The sequence below is a fragment of the Hypanus sabinus genome, chromosome 6 (assembly GCF_030144855.1).
Source record: "Hypanus sabinus isolate sHypSab1 chromosome 6, sHypSab1.hap1, whole genome shotgun sequence".
NCBI lineage: Eukaryota > Metazoa > Chordata > Chondrichthyes > Myliobatiformes > Dasyatidae > Hypanus > Hypanus sabinus.
The window spans coordinates 27,890,990-27,908,012 of NC_082711.1; the positions used below are offsets into that span (position 1 = coordinate 27,890,990).

General features: G+C 38.3%; 1 protein-coding gene across 1 annotated transcript in view; it reads left to right on the plus strand.

Moving 5' to 3' along the window:
- The window catches only part of dnajb6b (DnaJ heat shock protein family (Hsp40) member B6b), a 99,733-nt gene extending 85,323 nt beyond the window's left edge, over window positions 1-14,410 (plus strand). The window contains exons 10-11 of the mRNA XM_059971879.1: window positions 2,269-2,358; window positions 12,997-14,410. Coding sequence (XP_059827862.1) covers window positions 2,269-2,351 — 83 coding nt within the window. The 3' untranslated portion in view covers window positions 2,352-2,358; window positions 12,997-14,410. The remainder of the gene's footprint in view (window positions 1-2,268; window positions 2,359-12,996) is intronic.
- The last annotated feature ends 2,613 nt before the right edge of the window (window positions 14,411-17,023 follow it).

Sequence of the window (17,023 nt, forward strand, 5' to 3'; positions counted from 1 at the left end):
TTAGCTTCTTGCTTCAGAGGGAATTTCAAATCAATACAATCTGTGATTCTAAAATTTATCTTTGTCCCCCAGGACCAGTGAATCTGTGAAATAAGAGAAGGCCAGATGTTTTCTTTAGCTAAGGAAAACAAAACACCAGTGGGTCCTTTGGAGAAGAGTGCATGCACATGTGTTTGAATTTACCCTATTCACGTGGATAATTAAACTGTGTACTTTAGAACAATATCAACCTTACTTCTGGATATTGCACTACATTTAGGCAGACCCAGCCTTTGAGCTGTAAACCCATCTCTCTACAACTGTAGAGGCTGGCTTCAAGTTGTTCAACTCTAAAGATGCACTGTAAAATTGATGCGGAAAGGAAGTTTTCTATAGTGGGATAGTCTAGGATCAGTGAGCACAGCCTCAAAATACAAGGATGTTCCCTTGGAACAGAGATGGGGATGAATTTCTTTAGTGAGAGGGTGGTGAATCTGTGTAAATCATATGGGGGGAAGGCAGGAAAATGGGGTTGGGAGGCAAAATAAATCAGTCGTGATCAAATGACGGAACTGTCTCCTTGGGCCGAATGGCTTAATTCTTATGTTTTTATATTTTTGTAACTCAGTCCAGTTTTTATCTAGTTCAGGTTTGTTATCTCTATGTTTCTCTCTCCCTCCCATTCCTACCACCTCCCTCCTCTACCACCCCCCCCAAGTCCTCTGATAAGTTCAGTTTTACCCTGCTTATACTTTCCTCAGAAGTACAATTTGATACTTGCTAGCCAGTTCAGCTGGCACCCTCACTTCCTATGTTACTGCATTTCTCCTGGTTTCTGCTCTCATGCACCTTCCCCTTTGTTCTGTATAACCTTCCTATTTTCACTGCAGTATAAAGGTACAGTGGATTCCGGTTAATTGGGCCAACAGTTAGTCAGGGCAGCTGCTTATTTGGGACAACAGAACAAAAACTAATTGAGAAAATAGCCAGAATTCCCTTTGTTTATTTGGGACACTATGCTGCTTAATTGGGACAGGAGATAGTTGCTGAACAATTTCAGTCGTGTGCACTTGTGTGGCTGTTAGACAGCACATTGTGCTTAGAGCCACAGTTTTAAAATAGTACCAGTAGCGCGTGTTTCTGTTCGAAAAGCAGCGATGTTTTTTTAATCACTGGTAGTTGGTGAAAATTAAGCAGCAAGACACATTCAGAACTGTTTTGCGCACTGTGGTTTCAAGCATTGAGGCTTGGAGATGTCAGAAATGGCTGGGAGTGAAAATGAAACAACTTCATTACTTCAGCAAGTTTGGAACTGCAAAGAATTTGAAGATTATTACAATCATCTTGAATATTGCAATGAAAATGAACATTTGGAGGATGCAGTCATTGAAAGAATTGTATGAAAGCAGTTCATTTTCTGCACTAGGTGTCTGATCTGATTTTTGCTTTTACAGTCCATCAGAAGAACACTGGTTGCATTCCTCCATCAATAACCATTATGAACTACTACACAGTTTTATAGTATTGTGATGGTATTGGTGGTATTCTAATTTGTTTTGTATTTATAGATGCCGCCTGGCCTGCTGTGTTCCACCAGCATTTTGTGTGTGTTGTTTGAATTTCCAGCATCTGCAGATTTCCTCGTGTTTATTTTGTATTTGTAATTTGGTATTCAGTTAAATGGTTGTTTGTCTTTTTTATACTTTTTTAACTATTTCCTTGAAACTTCGAATAATTGGGGCAGCCACTTAATTGGTTCAAAATGTACTGGTCCTGATGTGTCCCAATTAACTGGACTCCATTGTGTTTTAAGATCTCTAGCTTTTCTGAATTCTGATGAAAAGATGACTCAAACTGGTAATTCTGTTCTTGTCACCATTGATATTGCCTGAGTTTTTCCCCGTCTTGGGTTAAGCGGCTGTTAATGTCTACACAAGTAAAATATATTCAGGTTTTAGGTTAAGAACAAGGAACCAAATGCCCTATGTTTTATACTTTATATAACTTATTGTTTCTGTTGGTCACTTACAACTTGGCCAAGTTGCATAGTGTAGTAGTAATTGTAATTACGTGAGTAAGGCCATACCTTAGGTGATCAGTGACCTAACTCTGTTTCCCATAATACTTACCATAAGACAACTGGCCTCTGATTTAAAATTAACAAGTGACTCAGTTGCAGAAGAGACCCCTGAATGTCTGCCACCCTTTTTCTGCTAAACTGCACTACCGCGTAATATAATTTTAAAGTCTTTGACAGGCAGGTTAATGAAATGATGTTGTGTTTCGCAGGCCAAAGAGAAGGAGGGAAGAGAAGGAAGCAACGACACAAGGAAGAGCTGAAGAAAAAGAGGCAAACAAAAGTGAAGCATTAGTTCTAAGGTGCAGTGGGTGATATCTGATATCCACCAGAATAGTTACTTTCCTTTTAATTAATATAACTTTACTGTAACACAGAGCATGAGTGTTTTTTTTCTGTTTTTGTTGGGGGTTTTGTCATACTGTCTAAAAATAATGGAATGTTTCTGTGATCTGGTACCTCCACCTGGTAACTCTAGGTCATAGAATTTCCATTCTAATCTTATAATCACGTGTCTTGGTAAAGGTTCAAGGAAGCCACTTTACAGTAGTTTTTTATCTAATGATATTCCTTTTTCTCCTTGGAGAAAAAAATAATTTGCACTTACACAGCACTCCCATTCATGGAGAGCACTTGAAGCATTGCAGGAAGTCAGGTAAAGTCCTGATGAAGGGTCTAGGCCTGAAATAATGACTGTTTATTCCCCTCTGATGGCGCTGCCTGACCTGCTGAGTTCCTTCAGTACTTTGTGTGTGTTAGTCAAGTAACAATGTGTGGTTAAACAAAGGAAACACGAATTATATAAAAACACAAAATGCTGGCAGAACTCAGCAGGCCAGACAGCATCTATGGGAGGAGGTAGTGATGATGTTTTGGGCTGAAACCCTTCATCAGGAGTGAAGTAACATGGGATGGTCGAGGGGGGATAAGTGGGGGGAGGGATAAAGTAGAGAGCTGGGAAGTGATAGGCTGAAGGGAAATGGACTGGGGGAAGGTGGAGAATTATGGGAAATAAAAGAAAAAGAAAGGTAGGGCTGGGGGGAGATTATAGTGAGGGGGGAAAAAGAGAGAGAAAGAGAACCAGACTAAAATTATAGATAGGGATGGGGTAAGGGGGGGGGGGGCAGGGGTATCAACGGAGGTCTGTGAGTTGAACGTTCATGCTGGCAGGTAGGAGGCTACCTAGGCGGGAGATAAGGTATTGCTCCATCAACCTGTGTGTGGCCTCATCTTGACGGTACAGGAGGCCATGGACAGACGTATCGGATTATATTGGTTATTAGCAGGATGATGGCATGGATTGGCAGAGGGCTTCCACAGAGTGAGAATTTTTTATAGAGGTGGGAAGGGCAGGGGCTGTGCAGCGGGTGGAAGGGTGAGGTTGATGGCGGTTCCAAGGATAAAGAGCAGAAATGTTCTGGAGAGATTTGAACACTATTTTAACATCTGAGGCCCTGTTTTTAAGGGCGGGTTATGGATTGGACAGAGATTTGTTATTGCTTGTGCACCAGGGATTTGGACAAGTTTAAACATGATGGGATCTGGAGGTAACTCAGAAAACCATGTGGGCAAATGGACAGTTGCTTGTTCTTCCCTCCATTACATATATAGGCATTATTCCAAGTTGTTCCATTGATGAGATGACATGATGTGGTATTAAGGGTAGAAGAGAACGTAGTAGTTCAAGAAGCAGATTTAGAAAAATATATTTTTTCCATATTGGTATTATGTGGAAAGACACTTCCTGTAACTGACAATATGGAATTAGGTTAAATAAGTTCTTAGCACAGATCAATCCTCCATTCCCTGAGCAAATTCTAGTCGCTGAATACTAAGACATTCAAACCGTCCAAGCACGTTTATATAGAAAAGTCAGTCAAGCTTTTAATTGTTGGCAGCTGTTTGATCACTGGGATTAAGACGGTGGTGAGAGGAAATCAGATGTAAGCAGATTAATTTCTCACATTTATATGTTGGCTCCGTCCTCTCTTTTGTTCCTCATTCACCATGATGTGGGTTCAAATCCTACAGCGTGAATTTTAGCACAGTTTGGAGGTAGAGCTGAGGGTATGCTGTTCTGTCAGAAGTGCCATTTTTTTGACGTGCTGTTCGTCTGCCTCTCAATTTACACAGAAGACCTCAGCATAATTTTGCAGTCTTGAGATGTCCACGGTGCCTCTGATGGTATATGTACAATATGTCATTAAAGTAAATGATTGCATTGCAGATCATGCAACCATGCCATCTTCCACCACATTTTCTACAACGTAACAATAACCACACTTAAAAACTATTCAGTGCATCTGAAGTTCTTTGGGACATCCTAATTTATGGAAGGTGCTATATAAATGCAAGTTTGTTCTTTTTTTCATGTTCAACCATCTTTTAACACCAGGATCTGTAACCCTATAAGGGATACACTTGTCTAAGAGGGATTAAGATATGAGGAGGGACAGTGCTTATCTCTGCCTTCATGAGAGGATCACAGGGAAAACTTTTGGGAAAAGGAAACGCATGTAACCTATATACATAAATCCAAGATCAGATTGAATTAATGAATAGTTTGGGAGTACATCACAAAAATGTTTCTTCTGTAACTTTATGCATTTGTGTAACTCTTAAAGGACAGTTCAGAAGATCATATATATGCAACTTAGTGAGTGATACTCCAGAAAACCCAAGAATAAATTTCAATAGAAAGGGTTGCTCTCTACAGAACCCATCAGGCTTGTGTCATACATTTCCTGTTCACAGGTGCAGAACTGAAAGCAGCTGTTCTCTCAGTTACATATGGATATTCAAATACTAAGCCAAGATTGCAGCACCAGGTCTTTCAGTATTGTGACGTGCTGCAGAATTTCATAACTATGTGTTTAATATTCACTGATAACATACAGGTTAGCACATGTTTTTAAAATGCCTTTGTGCACTCTTTTAATTGTCTTTAAAGCTGTCTAATGAAAGACTAACTGTTAAAAAATAATTCTAACAAAGTCTTGTATGATTGGACTGTTAAGAGTTTATCCCTCTCTTACTGTAGACCACTGTATATCTCTTGGGTTAATCAAATGATTAGCCATATGTAATCCATTAATGATCCTGCCTAGGGACCCAACACATCTTTGTCTTTCTGCCCTACTTGTTTCATTTTTTATTAGCTGAAATCTTAAATGTTATTAGATTTTAGTTTCAGAATGGAATCAGCTGTTTTGCCAGTTCATACCAGTTTTAATGGCAAACTTTGGCAGTAACACGGCAACGGCATCCTAAAGGAGTTTGCACAATTAAAATTGCAAATATTTTTCTGTGCCATTGCAGCTTTCTCTCAATGTGACAGATGTTCTCTGATAGCAAGGCAGATAAGTAACAGTCTAAGTAGCCTCCTGCTGTATTTTACTGCAAAATGTCTACCTGCATATTTTGTTGGCCACCACTTACAGGCTCTGCAAAGTTCGAAGTAAATGTATTATCAAACTACATATATGTTATTATATTCTGCTCTGAGGTTCATTTTCGTGCAGGCATTCACGGAACACAGAAATACAATAGAATCAATGAAAAACTGCACCCAAAGACTGACGAGCAACGAATGTGCAAAAGACAGACTGTGCAAAGACAAAAAAATAATTTATTTGCTTATTTTTTATTAATTATAGAACATGAGTTGTAGAGTCCTTGAAAGTGAGTCCATAGTTTGTGGAATCAGTTCAGTGTTCAGGTGAGTGACGTTATCCACGTTGGCATAGAAGCCTGACGGTTGAAGGGTAAAACCTGTTGCTGAACCTGCTGGTGTGGAACCTGAGCCTCCTGAACTCAATATTCATAAATACTTAATGCAGGCCTGTTTAAAGCAGGCATTCATATTTGTTCTTTTGGCAAGAGTAAATACTGTCTCCCTTCTGTTATCCTTTGGATTGCTTGGCTAGGAAATGTCATTGTGGCAAATACTATGTTATTATTGTCCTGATGAAAACAAACTGGTTTAGAAGTAAAGATTTTGTTGTATATACTTCTTATCAATTTATGACAATATTTATTCCATTGATTTTGGGCTAGTATTTTCAGAAATTTATTCCATTTTATTCTAATTATAGGTAACATAATTAAATTTAATTCTGTTCATTTGAGCCACAGTGACCTAGAGACACAATGTTTATTCATCCTTGGTATCTAGTATTGCTGCAGGCAACGCAGGGACTACTTAATATTTCAGTGTAATCATTAGCTAAGGCTTGTGCACCAAATAGAATAAGAAAAGTTGATTTATGTTGTATTATTGGAAACACCAATTGAACCTGCAAGGGATATAGGTTGCCCCGGGTAATGAATGGGTTCCGCTTTGACAGACGTTCATTAGTCCATTTTGTACATAATCAGAACCAAGTTTAATATCACTGACATATGTTGTGAAATTTTTTGTCTTTGTGGCAGCAATATAATGTAATGCATAATAATAGGAAAAAAATGTGAATTACAGTAAGAATATATATTAAGTAGTAAAATTAAATAAGTAGTGTAAAAATAGAAATAAAAAATTAGTGAGGTAGTGTTCATGGGTTCAATGTCCATTTAGAAATCAGACTGCAGAGGGGAAAAAGCTGTTCTGGAATCACTGATTGTATGCCTTCAGGTTTCTGTACCTCCTTCCTGACGGTAACAATGAGAACAAGGCATGATCTGAGAGATAAGTCAGGAAATACATAAAGATCACTTGATATGTTAACCATACCTCCATAGAATTGGAATGAATGGCATCAAAAACACTTGCGGCTGATAAGAAAGAAGAAGTACTAAGAGGAGGAAGTGTGTGTGTGAGAGAGAGAAAATTCTGCCATTCATAGGAATGAACATATGTACTAAATATGTTGGACTTTGGAATGTAATAATATTATGGGCAACTGTAACCGGGAGATGGCCTGTCCTTCAGCTCACTTCCCACCCCAGCCCAGGGAAGTTCCTCAGCAACTTGGCATGCTGAAATCACGCCAATGATGGGTATTATTTCTGCAAGTGTGGTTGTCTCATCTGCAGACTGCAGGCCTACTTTTACTCTTCAGATATCTATCATATTTGTGGCCTTCTGGTAGTCACCACCAATAACGACAGAAATGCCAGCTTCAAAGCTCAGAATAATACTTGTTCAGGGACACTTTATACCTGCTTAGCAGATGCCATTATGCAGTCATTGATAACATATAGTCTTGTACATGGGAGGCCTCTATAGTAGGAAGCAATTGCATATTTTTGTCATTTTTGAATCTCTTGGAATTAACCTTTGATACTTGTAACATGAACAAAGTCACTGGAGAGATGCTGAAACGAATGAATATAGAAATGTTTTATTCACCAAAAATAAATGGTAGGCATCATATTGAGACCCTTTCAGAGGAAGAGGCCTCCTGACCCAATGTTACATGACTTTTTTATATGCTAAAGATCAAAGTTAACATTACATATAGTTTTTGCACACTTCCTTCTTTGCACCCACACTCCAGACTCCAAAAATGAATGTTAATCAGCATTGTTTGGTTTGCAATCAACTGCAGTTTACAGCTCCAAGAAGGCAATTGTTCAGGGCCTGCATTTTAAATTCAATCTACAATCTGCGTTCATGTCTGAAGATTTGTTGCTGATGAAATTAGTATTTGTTATGTACCCTTAAATGCCCTAATAATACTAACCTCAGCATTCTTCCCCACTTTCATTTTTATTCTATTCATTCATTCCTGTTTCATTTCTCTGGAAGTAGTTGACAATTATTGCCCATTCCTTGGTCCTCAGAGAAGACGAAGATGGAATGTTTTCTTAGGCAATTGATGGATGACCCTGGATATGATAGCATCTTTTATGAGACTCCTGAATAGATACATGCAGCTTAGGAAAATAGAGGGCTATGGGTAATCGTAGGTAATTTCTAAAGTAAGTACATGTTCGGCACAACATTGTGGGCCGAAGAGCCTGTATTGTGCTGTACATTTTCTATGTTTCAAATAATTTCGTAATCAGTGTCTATAACAGGAAAGGTCTGAGCAACTTCTTCCAAAGTCTTCTCTTTTTTTAAAAATTTATTTTTTTGTTGAAGTTTATCATCAAACAAACATTTCCATAAGATGTATTTCAGAAACTGTACATATATATCATATTTGTCACAAATCTCCACGTAATAATTATCTGAGGTATACACTTACAGAAAGGAGAGGAGAGAAAGAATAATCAAAATAAGAAAACTATATACAAAGTAAGGAGTGATTTTTTTTACAACATATTCATTGACTTGTGAGAATAAAATCAGGCCCATGAGGTGTTATGTAGTTTAACCATTTTTCCCAGTATGAATCAAATTATTCCAACTTATGATTAACAGATGCTGTTAACTTCTCCATTTTATAAACGTCCGTTGTAATTTCCATCCATATATTTAAAGTTGGGCTCTCCTGTGATAACCATTTCCTAGTAAGAGCCTTTTTACCAGCCCACCAGCAGTATATTCATTAAATATTTATCTCTTTTCACCCATTCGTGAGGTATATACCAAAATATATGGTCTTACTCTAAGGGTATTTCACATTTAAAGATGTCTTGTAGGACATTGTGTATCCCACTCCAATAGTCTTTGATAATGGGGTATTCCCAGGAAATATGATAATGGTTTGCATTTTGATTTCCACAGCTTCTCCAGCAAACGGGAGTGTTACTATCATAATGAGATTTTTGAGAGGGTGTATTAAAATATCTTATTAAGTTTTTCCACCTGAACTCCCTCCATTTCTGTGAACTGGTACACTTCCATTGATACCTCCATATTATTATCCATTCTTCCTCAGATATAATCATCCCTCCTTCCTTCTCCCATTTTGTTTTAATGTATGAAGTCAAATGTGTTTTAAGATTTGACAAACCCTTATACGCATTTGAAATGATTCTACTACCATTGTCTGAATTATATGCTTTTCTAAATAGCTCTATCAGACATGTACTTGCCTTGGTTACATTTTTAACCATCCTATTAACATACTGTTGCATCTGTAAATATCGATAAAAGTGTTGTTTTTCTAACAACTGTTTCCCTTTGAGCATTTTAAAACTGAACAGTGTTCCTTCTTTCATTATATTGCAAATAGCTGTTATTCCTTTAGCTGTCCAGTCCGTAAATCTAGCATCCAGTTTATTCGGCGTAAGATCTGAGTCATATGCACACCATTTAAGAATTGCAATGTCTCTCTCTAGTTTATATTCTTTTATAATAGTTTTCCATATTTTAAGAGTCCATTTCATCCATGGGTTATCAATAGTATTTATGTAACTTTGTAGATTATTATCAGCTAAAATTGCCTGTATGGGAATGGAAAGTATCCTCTCCTCACTGGTTTTCCATTGAGTGTCTTATGATGGGTTACACCATATCACAGCTCTCAACTGTGCTGCAAAATAATAATCTCTAAGAGAAGGTATGCTCCATCCCCCCCCTTTTCCTTGGCTAATTGCAAAGTTTTGAAACGAACTCTAGGCCTTTTACCTTGCCATATATATCGTGATAGCATCTTGTTCCATTCATTAAATTGATTTTGGTTAATCTCTATTGGTAAGGTCTGAAAGAGATATAGTAGTCTGGGCAGTATATTCATTTTAATAGATTCAATCCTTGAACTGAGACCAAGAAAAGGAGTTAGGTTCCATCTTGTTATATTTTCCTTAATTTTTTTACATATAGGCTGATAATTGCATTCTGATAATTTTGCCAAACATTTTGGCATAATGATGCCCAAATATTTGACAGACTCTGTTTGCCATGCCCAAGGATATCTACTTTCAATTTCTCTTGCTGGGCTATAGTTATATGAAAGTAGTTGGGTTTTATCTATTTTGATCTTGTATCTTGATAATTGGCCATATTGTTCAAAGGACTGCATCAATTTAGGTAAAGAGTATGTTGGGTTGCCCTAGATAGATCAGAATGTCATCCGTGTAACAGGCCAATTTATGCTCTATCCCTTTAATAGTAATTCCCCTGATATCTTCATTTTGTCTGATGTATTGAGCTAATGGTTCCAGCTATAATGTGAAGCATAGCGGTGACCATGTACAACCTTATCTTGTGCCCCTTTCTAGGGAAAACTATTAGATAAATATCCATTGATTTTAATCCTAGCAGTAGGATTGTCATATAGTGCCTGTAATTATAGTTTTAATAATTGTGTCATGTAGACCAAATCTATGTAAAATTCTGTAAAGAAAATTCCAATTAACCGAATCAAATGCCTTTTCAGTGTCCACGCTTATCACTATTGCTTCAATTTCATTTTTTATATGATCCATAATGTGAAGTGTCCTTCATATATTGTCTTGTGTTTGGCGTTGTTGTATAAAACCTGTATGATCATTATGTATCAATGTGGGTAGAAAACCTTCTAATCATTTGGCCATGATGGAGGTAAATATTCTATAATCCACATTAAGAACAGATATTGGTCTAAATGACCCACATTCCATTTTATCCTTGCCTTCTTTCGGTATAGCTGAGATTATCGCCTCCTTTCAGCTGAGTGGCAATTGCTCCTTTCTTAGAGCCCAGTTCAGTGTGGGGAGTAAGACAGGAATTAACTCATTTTTAAATTCTTTATACCACTCTGCCGTATATCCATCTGATCCTGGTGACTTTTTAGTTCAGTTTTTTTAGTTTAGTTTTTAGTTCAGCATCAGTTATGTCAGCAGTCATCGTTCTATTTTGTTCTTTGCTTAAAGTGGTTTCAAAGTCTTCTCATGCCTAAAATTCTCAACATGCAAAACTCAGCACTTGGAACAAAAATCAAGATTTCTGTTTTGATGTTGGGCAGAATTTAAATTTGTTGGTAAACTAGTGCATCTTGATTAAATCAGAAAGTTTCAAAGCTATCTTGGGTAAAAGTGGCCTTATTTTCAGTGGCCAGGTTTGGCTATTCAGCTCAAGAAGGAGTGTACTTTCTTTAATTATTTAGGTTCTGCTCTTTATTAATTCAGTTCCATTCTCTAAATACAATAATTGACCATTCCATGTTTCTTAGGGGAAAAACATGAGAATGTCTATTTTCTGGAACATGACTGAGAGATTAAATTAGGCATCAACTATATTGTTTGGAGCTGAAGTCATGTCTAGGTCAGATATGGTGGTCTCCCTTTGTGGGTTTTACAATCTTAACTAAATGTCTTTCTGGCACTAAGCCACAAGTTGTATTGGGTTTATTAAATGATATATTAAATGATATGATGGCATGTGAGCTTGAAACATCCAAGTTATTATTTTACAACTGAAATGAGGGTACCAACATGCTTCACATTAATGGCACCAGGATTTCAAGGTGGCTTTGACATGGTGGCAACACATGGGGCCTTGCCTATTGAAGATTTTCTTTCCAACACTTTATTAAGAAGATCTCCGTTCAGATAAGTCCATGAATTGAAGACATGAAGACAAGTCCACCTTTGAAATACATTTTTTATACTGTATATCAAATAGATAATTCCCTACATGATAAAAAACAAATTAGAATGAAGTGGATTTAAGATTGTTAACAAGAGAAAAAGAAGTTAGAGTAAAGGCATCTCTTTCCCTGAACTTTCCTGTATCTTCTTCCAACCCTTCATGATTTCTATAACTGCATCCGTGTATGTCATACCTTAACTGGATGCTAAGCCCTGAAATTCCTTCCCTCAATTTCTCTTCCCATCTACCTCACCATTTTTGTTCTGAGAAACAGAATCCACAGGTTTGATCAACACCCACAAAATGCTGGTGGAATGCAGCAGGCCAGGCAACATCTATAGGAAAGGTGATTGGCAAAAGAGTACAGAGCTAGAGGCGGGTGGGGGGGGGGGCATTAATGTAAGATAGAGAAATCAATGTTCATGCCATCAGGTTGGAGGCTACCCAGACAGAATATAAGGTGTTGTTCCTCCAACCTGAGTGTGGCTTCATCTTGACAGTAGAGGAGTCTGTCTGGGTAACTTCCAACCTGATGGCATGAACATTGATTTCTCTAACTTATGTTTATGCCCCTCCTCCCCTTCTTACCCCATCCCTGATTTATTTATTTCCCCCCTTTTTTTTCTCTCTCTCTCTCTGTCCATCACTCTGCCTGTTCTCCATCTCCCTCTGGTGCTTCCCTCCCCCTTTCTTTCTCCCTAGGCCTCCCGTCCCACGATCCTTTCTCTTCTCCAGCTCTGTATCCCTTTTACCAATCACCTTTCCAGCTCTTAGCTTCACCCCACCCCTTACTGTCTTCTCCTGTCATTTAGGATTTTCCCCTCCCTCTCCTGCTTTCAAATCTCTTGCTATCTTTTCTTTCAGTTAGTCCTGACAAAGGGTCTTGGCCTGAAACGTCAACAGCGCTTCTTCCAATAGATGCTGCCTGGCCTGTTGCGTTCCACCAGCATTTTGTGTGTGTTGCTTGAGTTTCCAGCATCTGCAGACTTCCTTGTGTTTCCATAGGTTTGATAATGTGTTTAAGTTCTCCTTTGGTGGCTCAATGCCAAGATGCTTTTGATAGCCAATATGAAATGCCTGAGGGCATTTCACTTGCTTAAGAATGCTGTAGTAAGTACAAATTATTGTTGTGCATTCCCATATCAGCAGTAGCATCTGTGCAAAACAGATTTTGTACACAGGGTGTTGCAGGTAACATGCAAAATTGTTTCCAAGTTCTGAGTAGGTGCCAGGTTCCACTCGAGTCCCATTCTGCTCCGCTTCTAGGGCAGGCCGCACCTCAACATAAAATTCACAGGTTCAGTTAAGATGTATCTTTAACATACACCCACCTGCTAAGATGCCCCAGGAAGCACTGGAATAAATCTAAGATGGGTCTGAAACTAGTAACAATGGTTCAAGTTTAAACCAGTAGGATTTCAGGAGAAATGCTTTGTGAAAGTCATAATTTAATTTCTTGTCAAAATATGGTTTTGTGCAGGTCAAGGCAGTCGAGGTCAATCGAGATGTGGTTGGAGCTCCCACAGGTGAAAGAGAAGCCTCCCTAAAAATATTCTAAAGACAAGTAAATGAATCTTAAATAAATTGCAGGGTGTTGATAAAGTAGATCATCTTTAAGTAATGATGTGTGGTGATTTCCTGTCTATTTATGCTGTAATCCTTTTGCTTATTGCTTTATTTTTAATCACACTGTAAATGGTCCTATTGTGTTTGAAATGACTGCATCTGAAGAGCAAAGTAAGTAGAAATTCCAACTGGCAAAGTTTGAATGAATACCTAGTGCAGATTTTATGTGTACTATTGTATGCGTGCAATAGAAGGAAAATACATTAAAAATCTTGCTTGGAACGTGGGAATTTTCATCATGGTTGGTCACAAAGGTGGTGGTGGGTCACTTTTCTGAACCTGTTCAATGAACATGCTGTCAGAACAGAGGGTACCAAGATACAGAAAAAAATAGAAGAATGTCCTTCTTCTCAAATGGTCAGAAAATTATTTACAATGAATAAATTTCTCTTCAAAGTGTTCCAACACAACAGCTAATTTATGTGCAGGGTCCCACAAACAGAAATTCAAGAAATCGCAGGAAATCTCTTCTCTGACAGTAACAATCAAGCATAGTGGCACCTACTTCTCTGCAAATAGTGCTATGGGATCATTTCAGTCTGTTTAAATAGTTAAATGGGGCTAGAGTTTAATATCCTCAGCAAAAAGTCTACAGCTCACACAGGGCAACACCTGCTCAATATAATGAATCAGTTTCTTTCAACCCATTGAATGCTGCCAGTTCAACTTTAGTACTAGTAAAGTTAAAATGTTGCACACAGAAATGCATACACACGTGGTTTATGTTTTAAAAATAAGCTTTATATTTCAGAATAGCGACCCTGCTATTGCTCATGATTTACTGTTACCTGTACCTCCTATTTGCATTATTGTAAAGTTGTTATTTCACTATATCTTTTGTTATACCATGGCTGTTCATTTAGTTGCCTTTTTCTCCTCTACTTTGTTTACCAAAATGCTTCTGTTTTGCCAGAAGTTGATCACTTGGACATGTGATTTGTTCTTGTGCAGGCAAATTAAAAGTTTCATTATTTGTGGGATATTTTAGGTAAAGCTTAATTTGGTGGCATTCTGTGTTGCACATAGTTAAAGATAAGATAGTGTAAACAGCAAATTTACTGTGTTATATATCAATACTGAAATGCTGCAAGAGGGAGTTTGTGTTACTGTATACCTCCTACTTCTGGTTTTTATTATGCATTTGGTATGACTGTGCCTTCTGCTTATTAATATATTGAATTCTTGCTGGTAAGTTTGATTGCTGATCCTTGTAACCTCAGCAAAGAGGGGTTTGCCCTATTGTCCTAAAAATAAAACCTCACAACTTTTTCTGTTGTAGTTATTTAAGAAACGACACCACAAGATCAAAGTGATGCAAGTTTCTTTTCTCAAACTTTCTCTAGTCAAAAGTTTGACCTTACAAAAGTGCTCAGTTTACAGTGTCCAGACAAGGATCTAGGAAAAATGCTGAAAATTTTAACCTAAGTGTCTGCTTAGGGGTCTGACTCCCCACGACTGCTTTTGGCTTCCACAGGGCAGGTCAGGATTCAAGTAACTTGCCTTGTTTCAGATGTAAGTTGTTTATTTAAGTATAAACAGGACTCATATTTCACATATTCTCCAGGTTTTTAGGTATAACTGGAGTTGGTCAGTTTACTCCATTTAAACAAGGAATGGGGGGAAATGAAGCCCATGATTTTTTAATAGAAGCCCCACCTACACTAGACTTACAAAATGATTTTGATCATAAGACATAGGAAAAGAATTAGGTCATTTGACCCATCAATCTACTCCAGCATTCAATCAGGGCTGTTTTTCTTTCCAACCCCATTCTCCCTGTAACCTTTGATGCCCTTACTAATCAAGAACCTGTCCATCTCTGCCTTAAATACACCTAATGACTTGGTCTCCGTAGCCCTCTTTGGCAACAAATTCTACAGCTTCACCATCCCCAACTGAAGAAATTCCTTCTCAACTCAGTTTTAAACCCATTATTTTGCGCTGGTTCTCATGGATTCTAGATTTTCCTTATATTGGAAACATCTTCTTCACATTCAGTTTATCTTGGCCTTTCAGTATCTGGAGATCCATCCCCTCATCCTTCTGAACATCACTGAGTATAGACCCAGAGACATTAAACACTCCTTTCATTCATTCTTGATCCAATAACTCCTGAGAACAAAATTCAGATGATCTGTAGTGCACATCAGTGCCAGGTGGAGGGCTTACCAGTTGAAAGTTGAAGTAACAAGCTCAGAATGACGTTGCCCAAATCCCACCGCCCAGTGATTATGTGACCTTGTCTGCATGCATTGTGCAAGAACTTGTGTTGTTGGCAACCAAGGAGAAGTTTATCTTTGGTTGTTAGCACTAAATGTGCATGAGTTTAGCTCTGCACATCAGATTCATTTATATCACTGGCACTGAACACAGGGAAATAGGTACTGCGAGCAGCCAATACTCATGCATATGTTTAGCACTAACAGGCAGAGTTGAATTTTGCTCCTGAAGTGTTTAAAATGTAGTAGAATCCAGATTTAACAAGCCATTTTATGATGCAAATGCTCTCTGTTGGCCCAGTGGAGATGCCAATGAACGGTAGCCACAGCTGTGAAAAAGGTAGGAAAGTTGCTCCGATCATTTCTCCCCTACTACTGTAACAAAAGGTCAGCCGGCAGCCCTGACCCTGGTGTGCTGTGCGCCAGCAGTTCTGTGCTACAACATTAATGAGCTGACCCTGGTGTGCTGTGTGCCAAGAGCTGTTTAATAAGACGTTAATGAGCCGAGCTCAAATTATGGCACGAGGCCAGCTCTGTGCACTACAGGCAAGTGCGGCGTCTGAGCAGTAGTGGATTTGAGACAAGTGGACTGCAAGAGAATGTTGCTCAGTATTTGAGTAAAAGACAAATGGAAAAGACAAAAGTCTTTTAAGAATAATACAGGAAATAGAGCAGATGCAAAGAACTGAGACCAAACAAGTCTGACTAGAAATAGACTAACAGACACATTAAGAGTAAAATAGAAATGATATATGACCTCTGCCAGTCCTTCAGGGAGACAAGACTCACAAGGTTGACGTAACATTATGCACAAACGGATGATAACTCTGCCCAAAAGATTTTCTTCTATAACTACATTAGTAGAAAGTGTGATGGAGAAGCAATAATCCTAAATTAGGCAAATAGCTGGATGGACAGAAAATAAAGATTTAAAAGCTCAGTTTTATTTGTCACATGTGTATCAAAACATACATTGAAATGCGTTGTTTGCATCAAATCAAATCCGCTGGGGGCTGCCCACAAGTGTCACCATACTTCCCATGTCAACATAACATGTCCACAGTTGATTAACCCTAACTCTAACCGTATGCTTTTGCAGTGTGGGAGGAAACCAGAACACGTGGAGGAAATCTATACAATAATGGGGAGAATGTCCAAACTCCTTACAGACAGCAGCAGGTATCAAACCCTGATCAGTGATCACAGGCACCGTAAAGCAGCTGCGCAAACTGCTACGCTTCCGATAGTAATTATTCTGAATGCTTGCTTGTTTCTTCAAAGATTCATAAGGATGTACTTGAACAACTTGCCATTCCAAAATATAATATAATCCATTGGTTTGAAATGACATGTATGTCTGAAGTAAACTGAATGGATTTAAAACAGCTAATTCAGGGATAAAAGGTATTTAGCCCAGATTTTAGAGAGCAACCGGTGGAGAAATTTATGAAGCACTGATAATAATTCTGGGAGAGTCAGTGAAGGTTCTGGAGAGTCAAAGGAGGAATCAGGTGATGAACATGTGTTCTTGAAAGTTGATAAACTGACAAAGTCCATAAGACATGTGAGCAGAATTGGGCCTTATGACTCATCGAATCTGCTCTGCCATTCCATCATGGCTGATTAATTAAGCTCAATGCCATTCTCCTGCCTTGCCCCTGT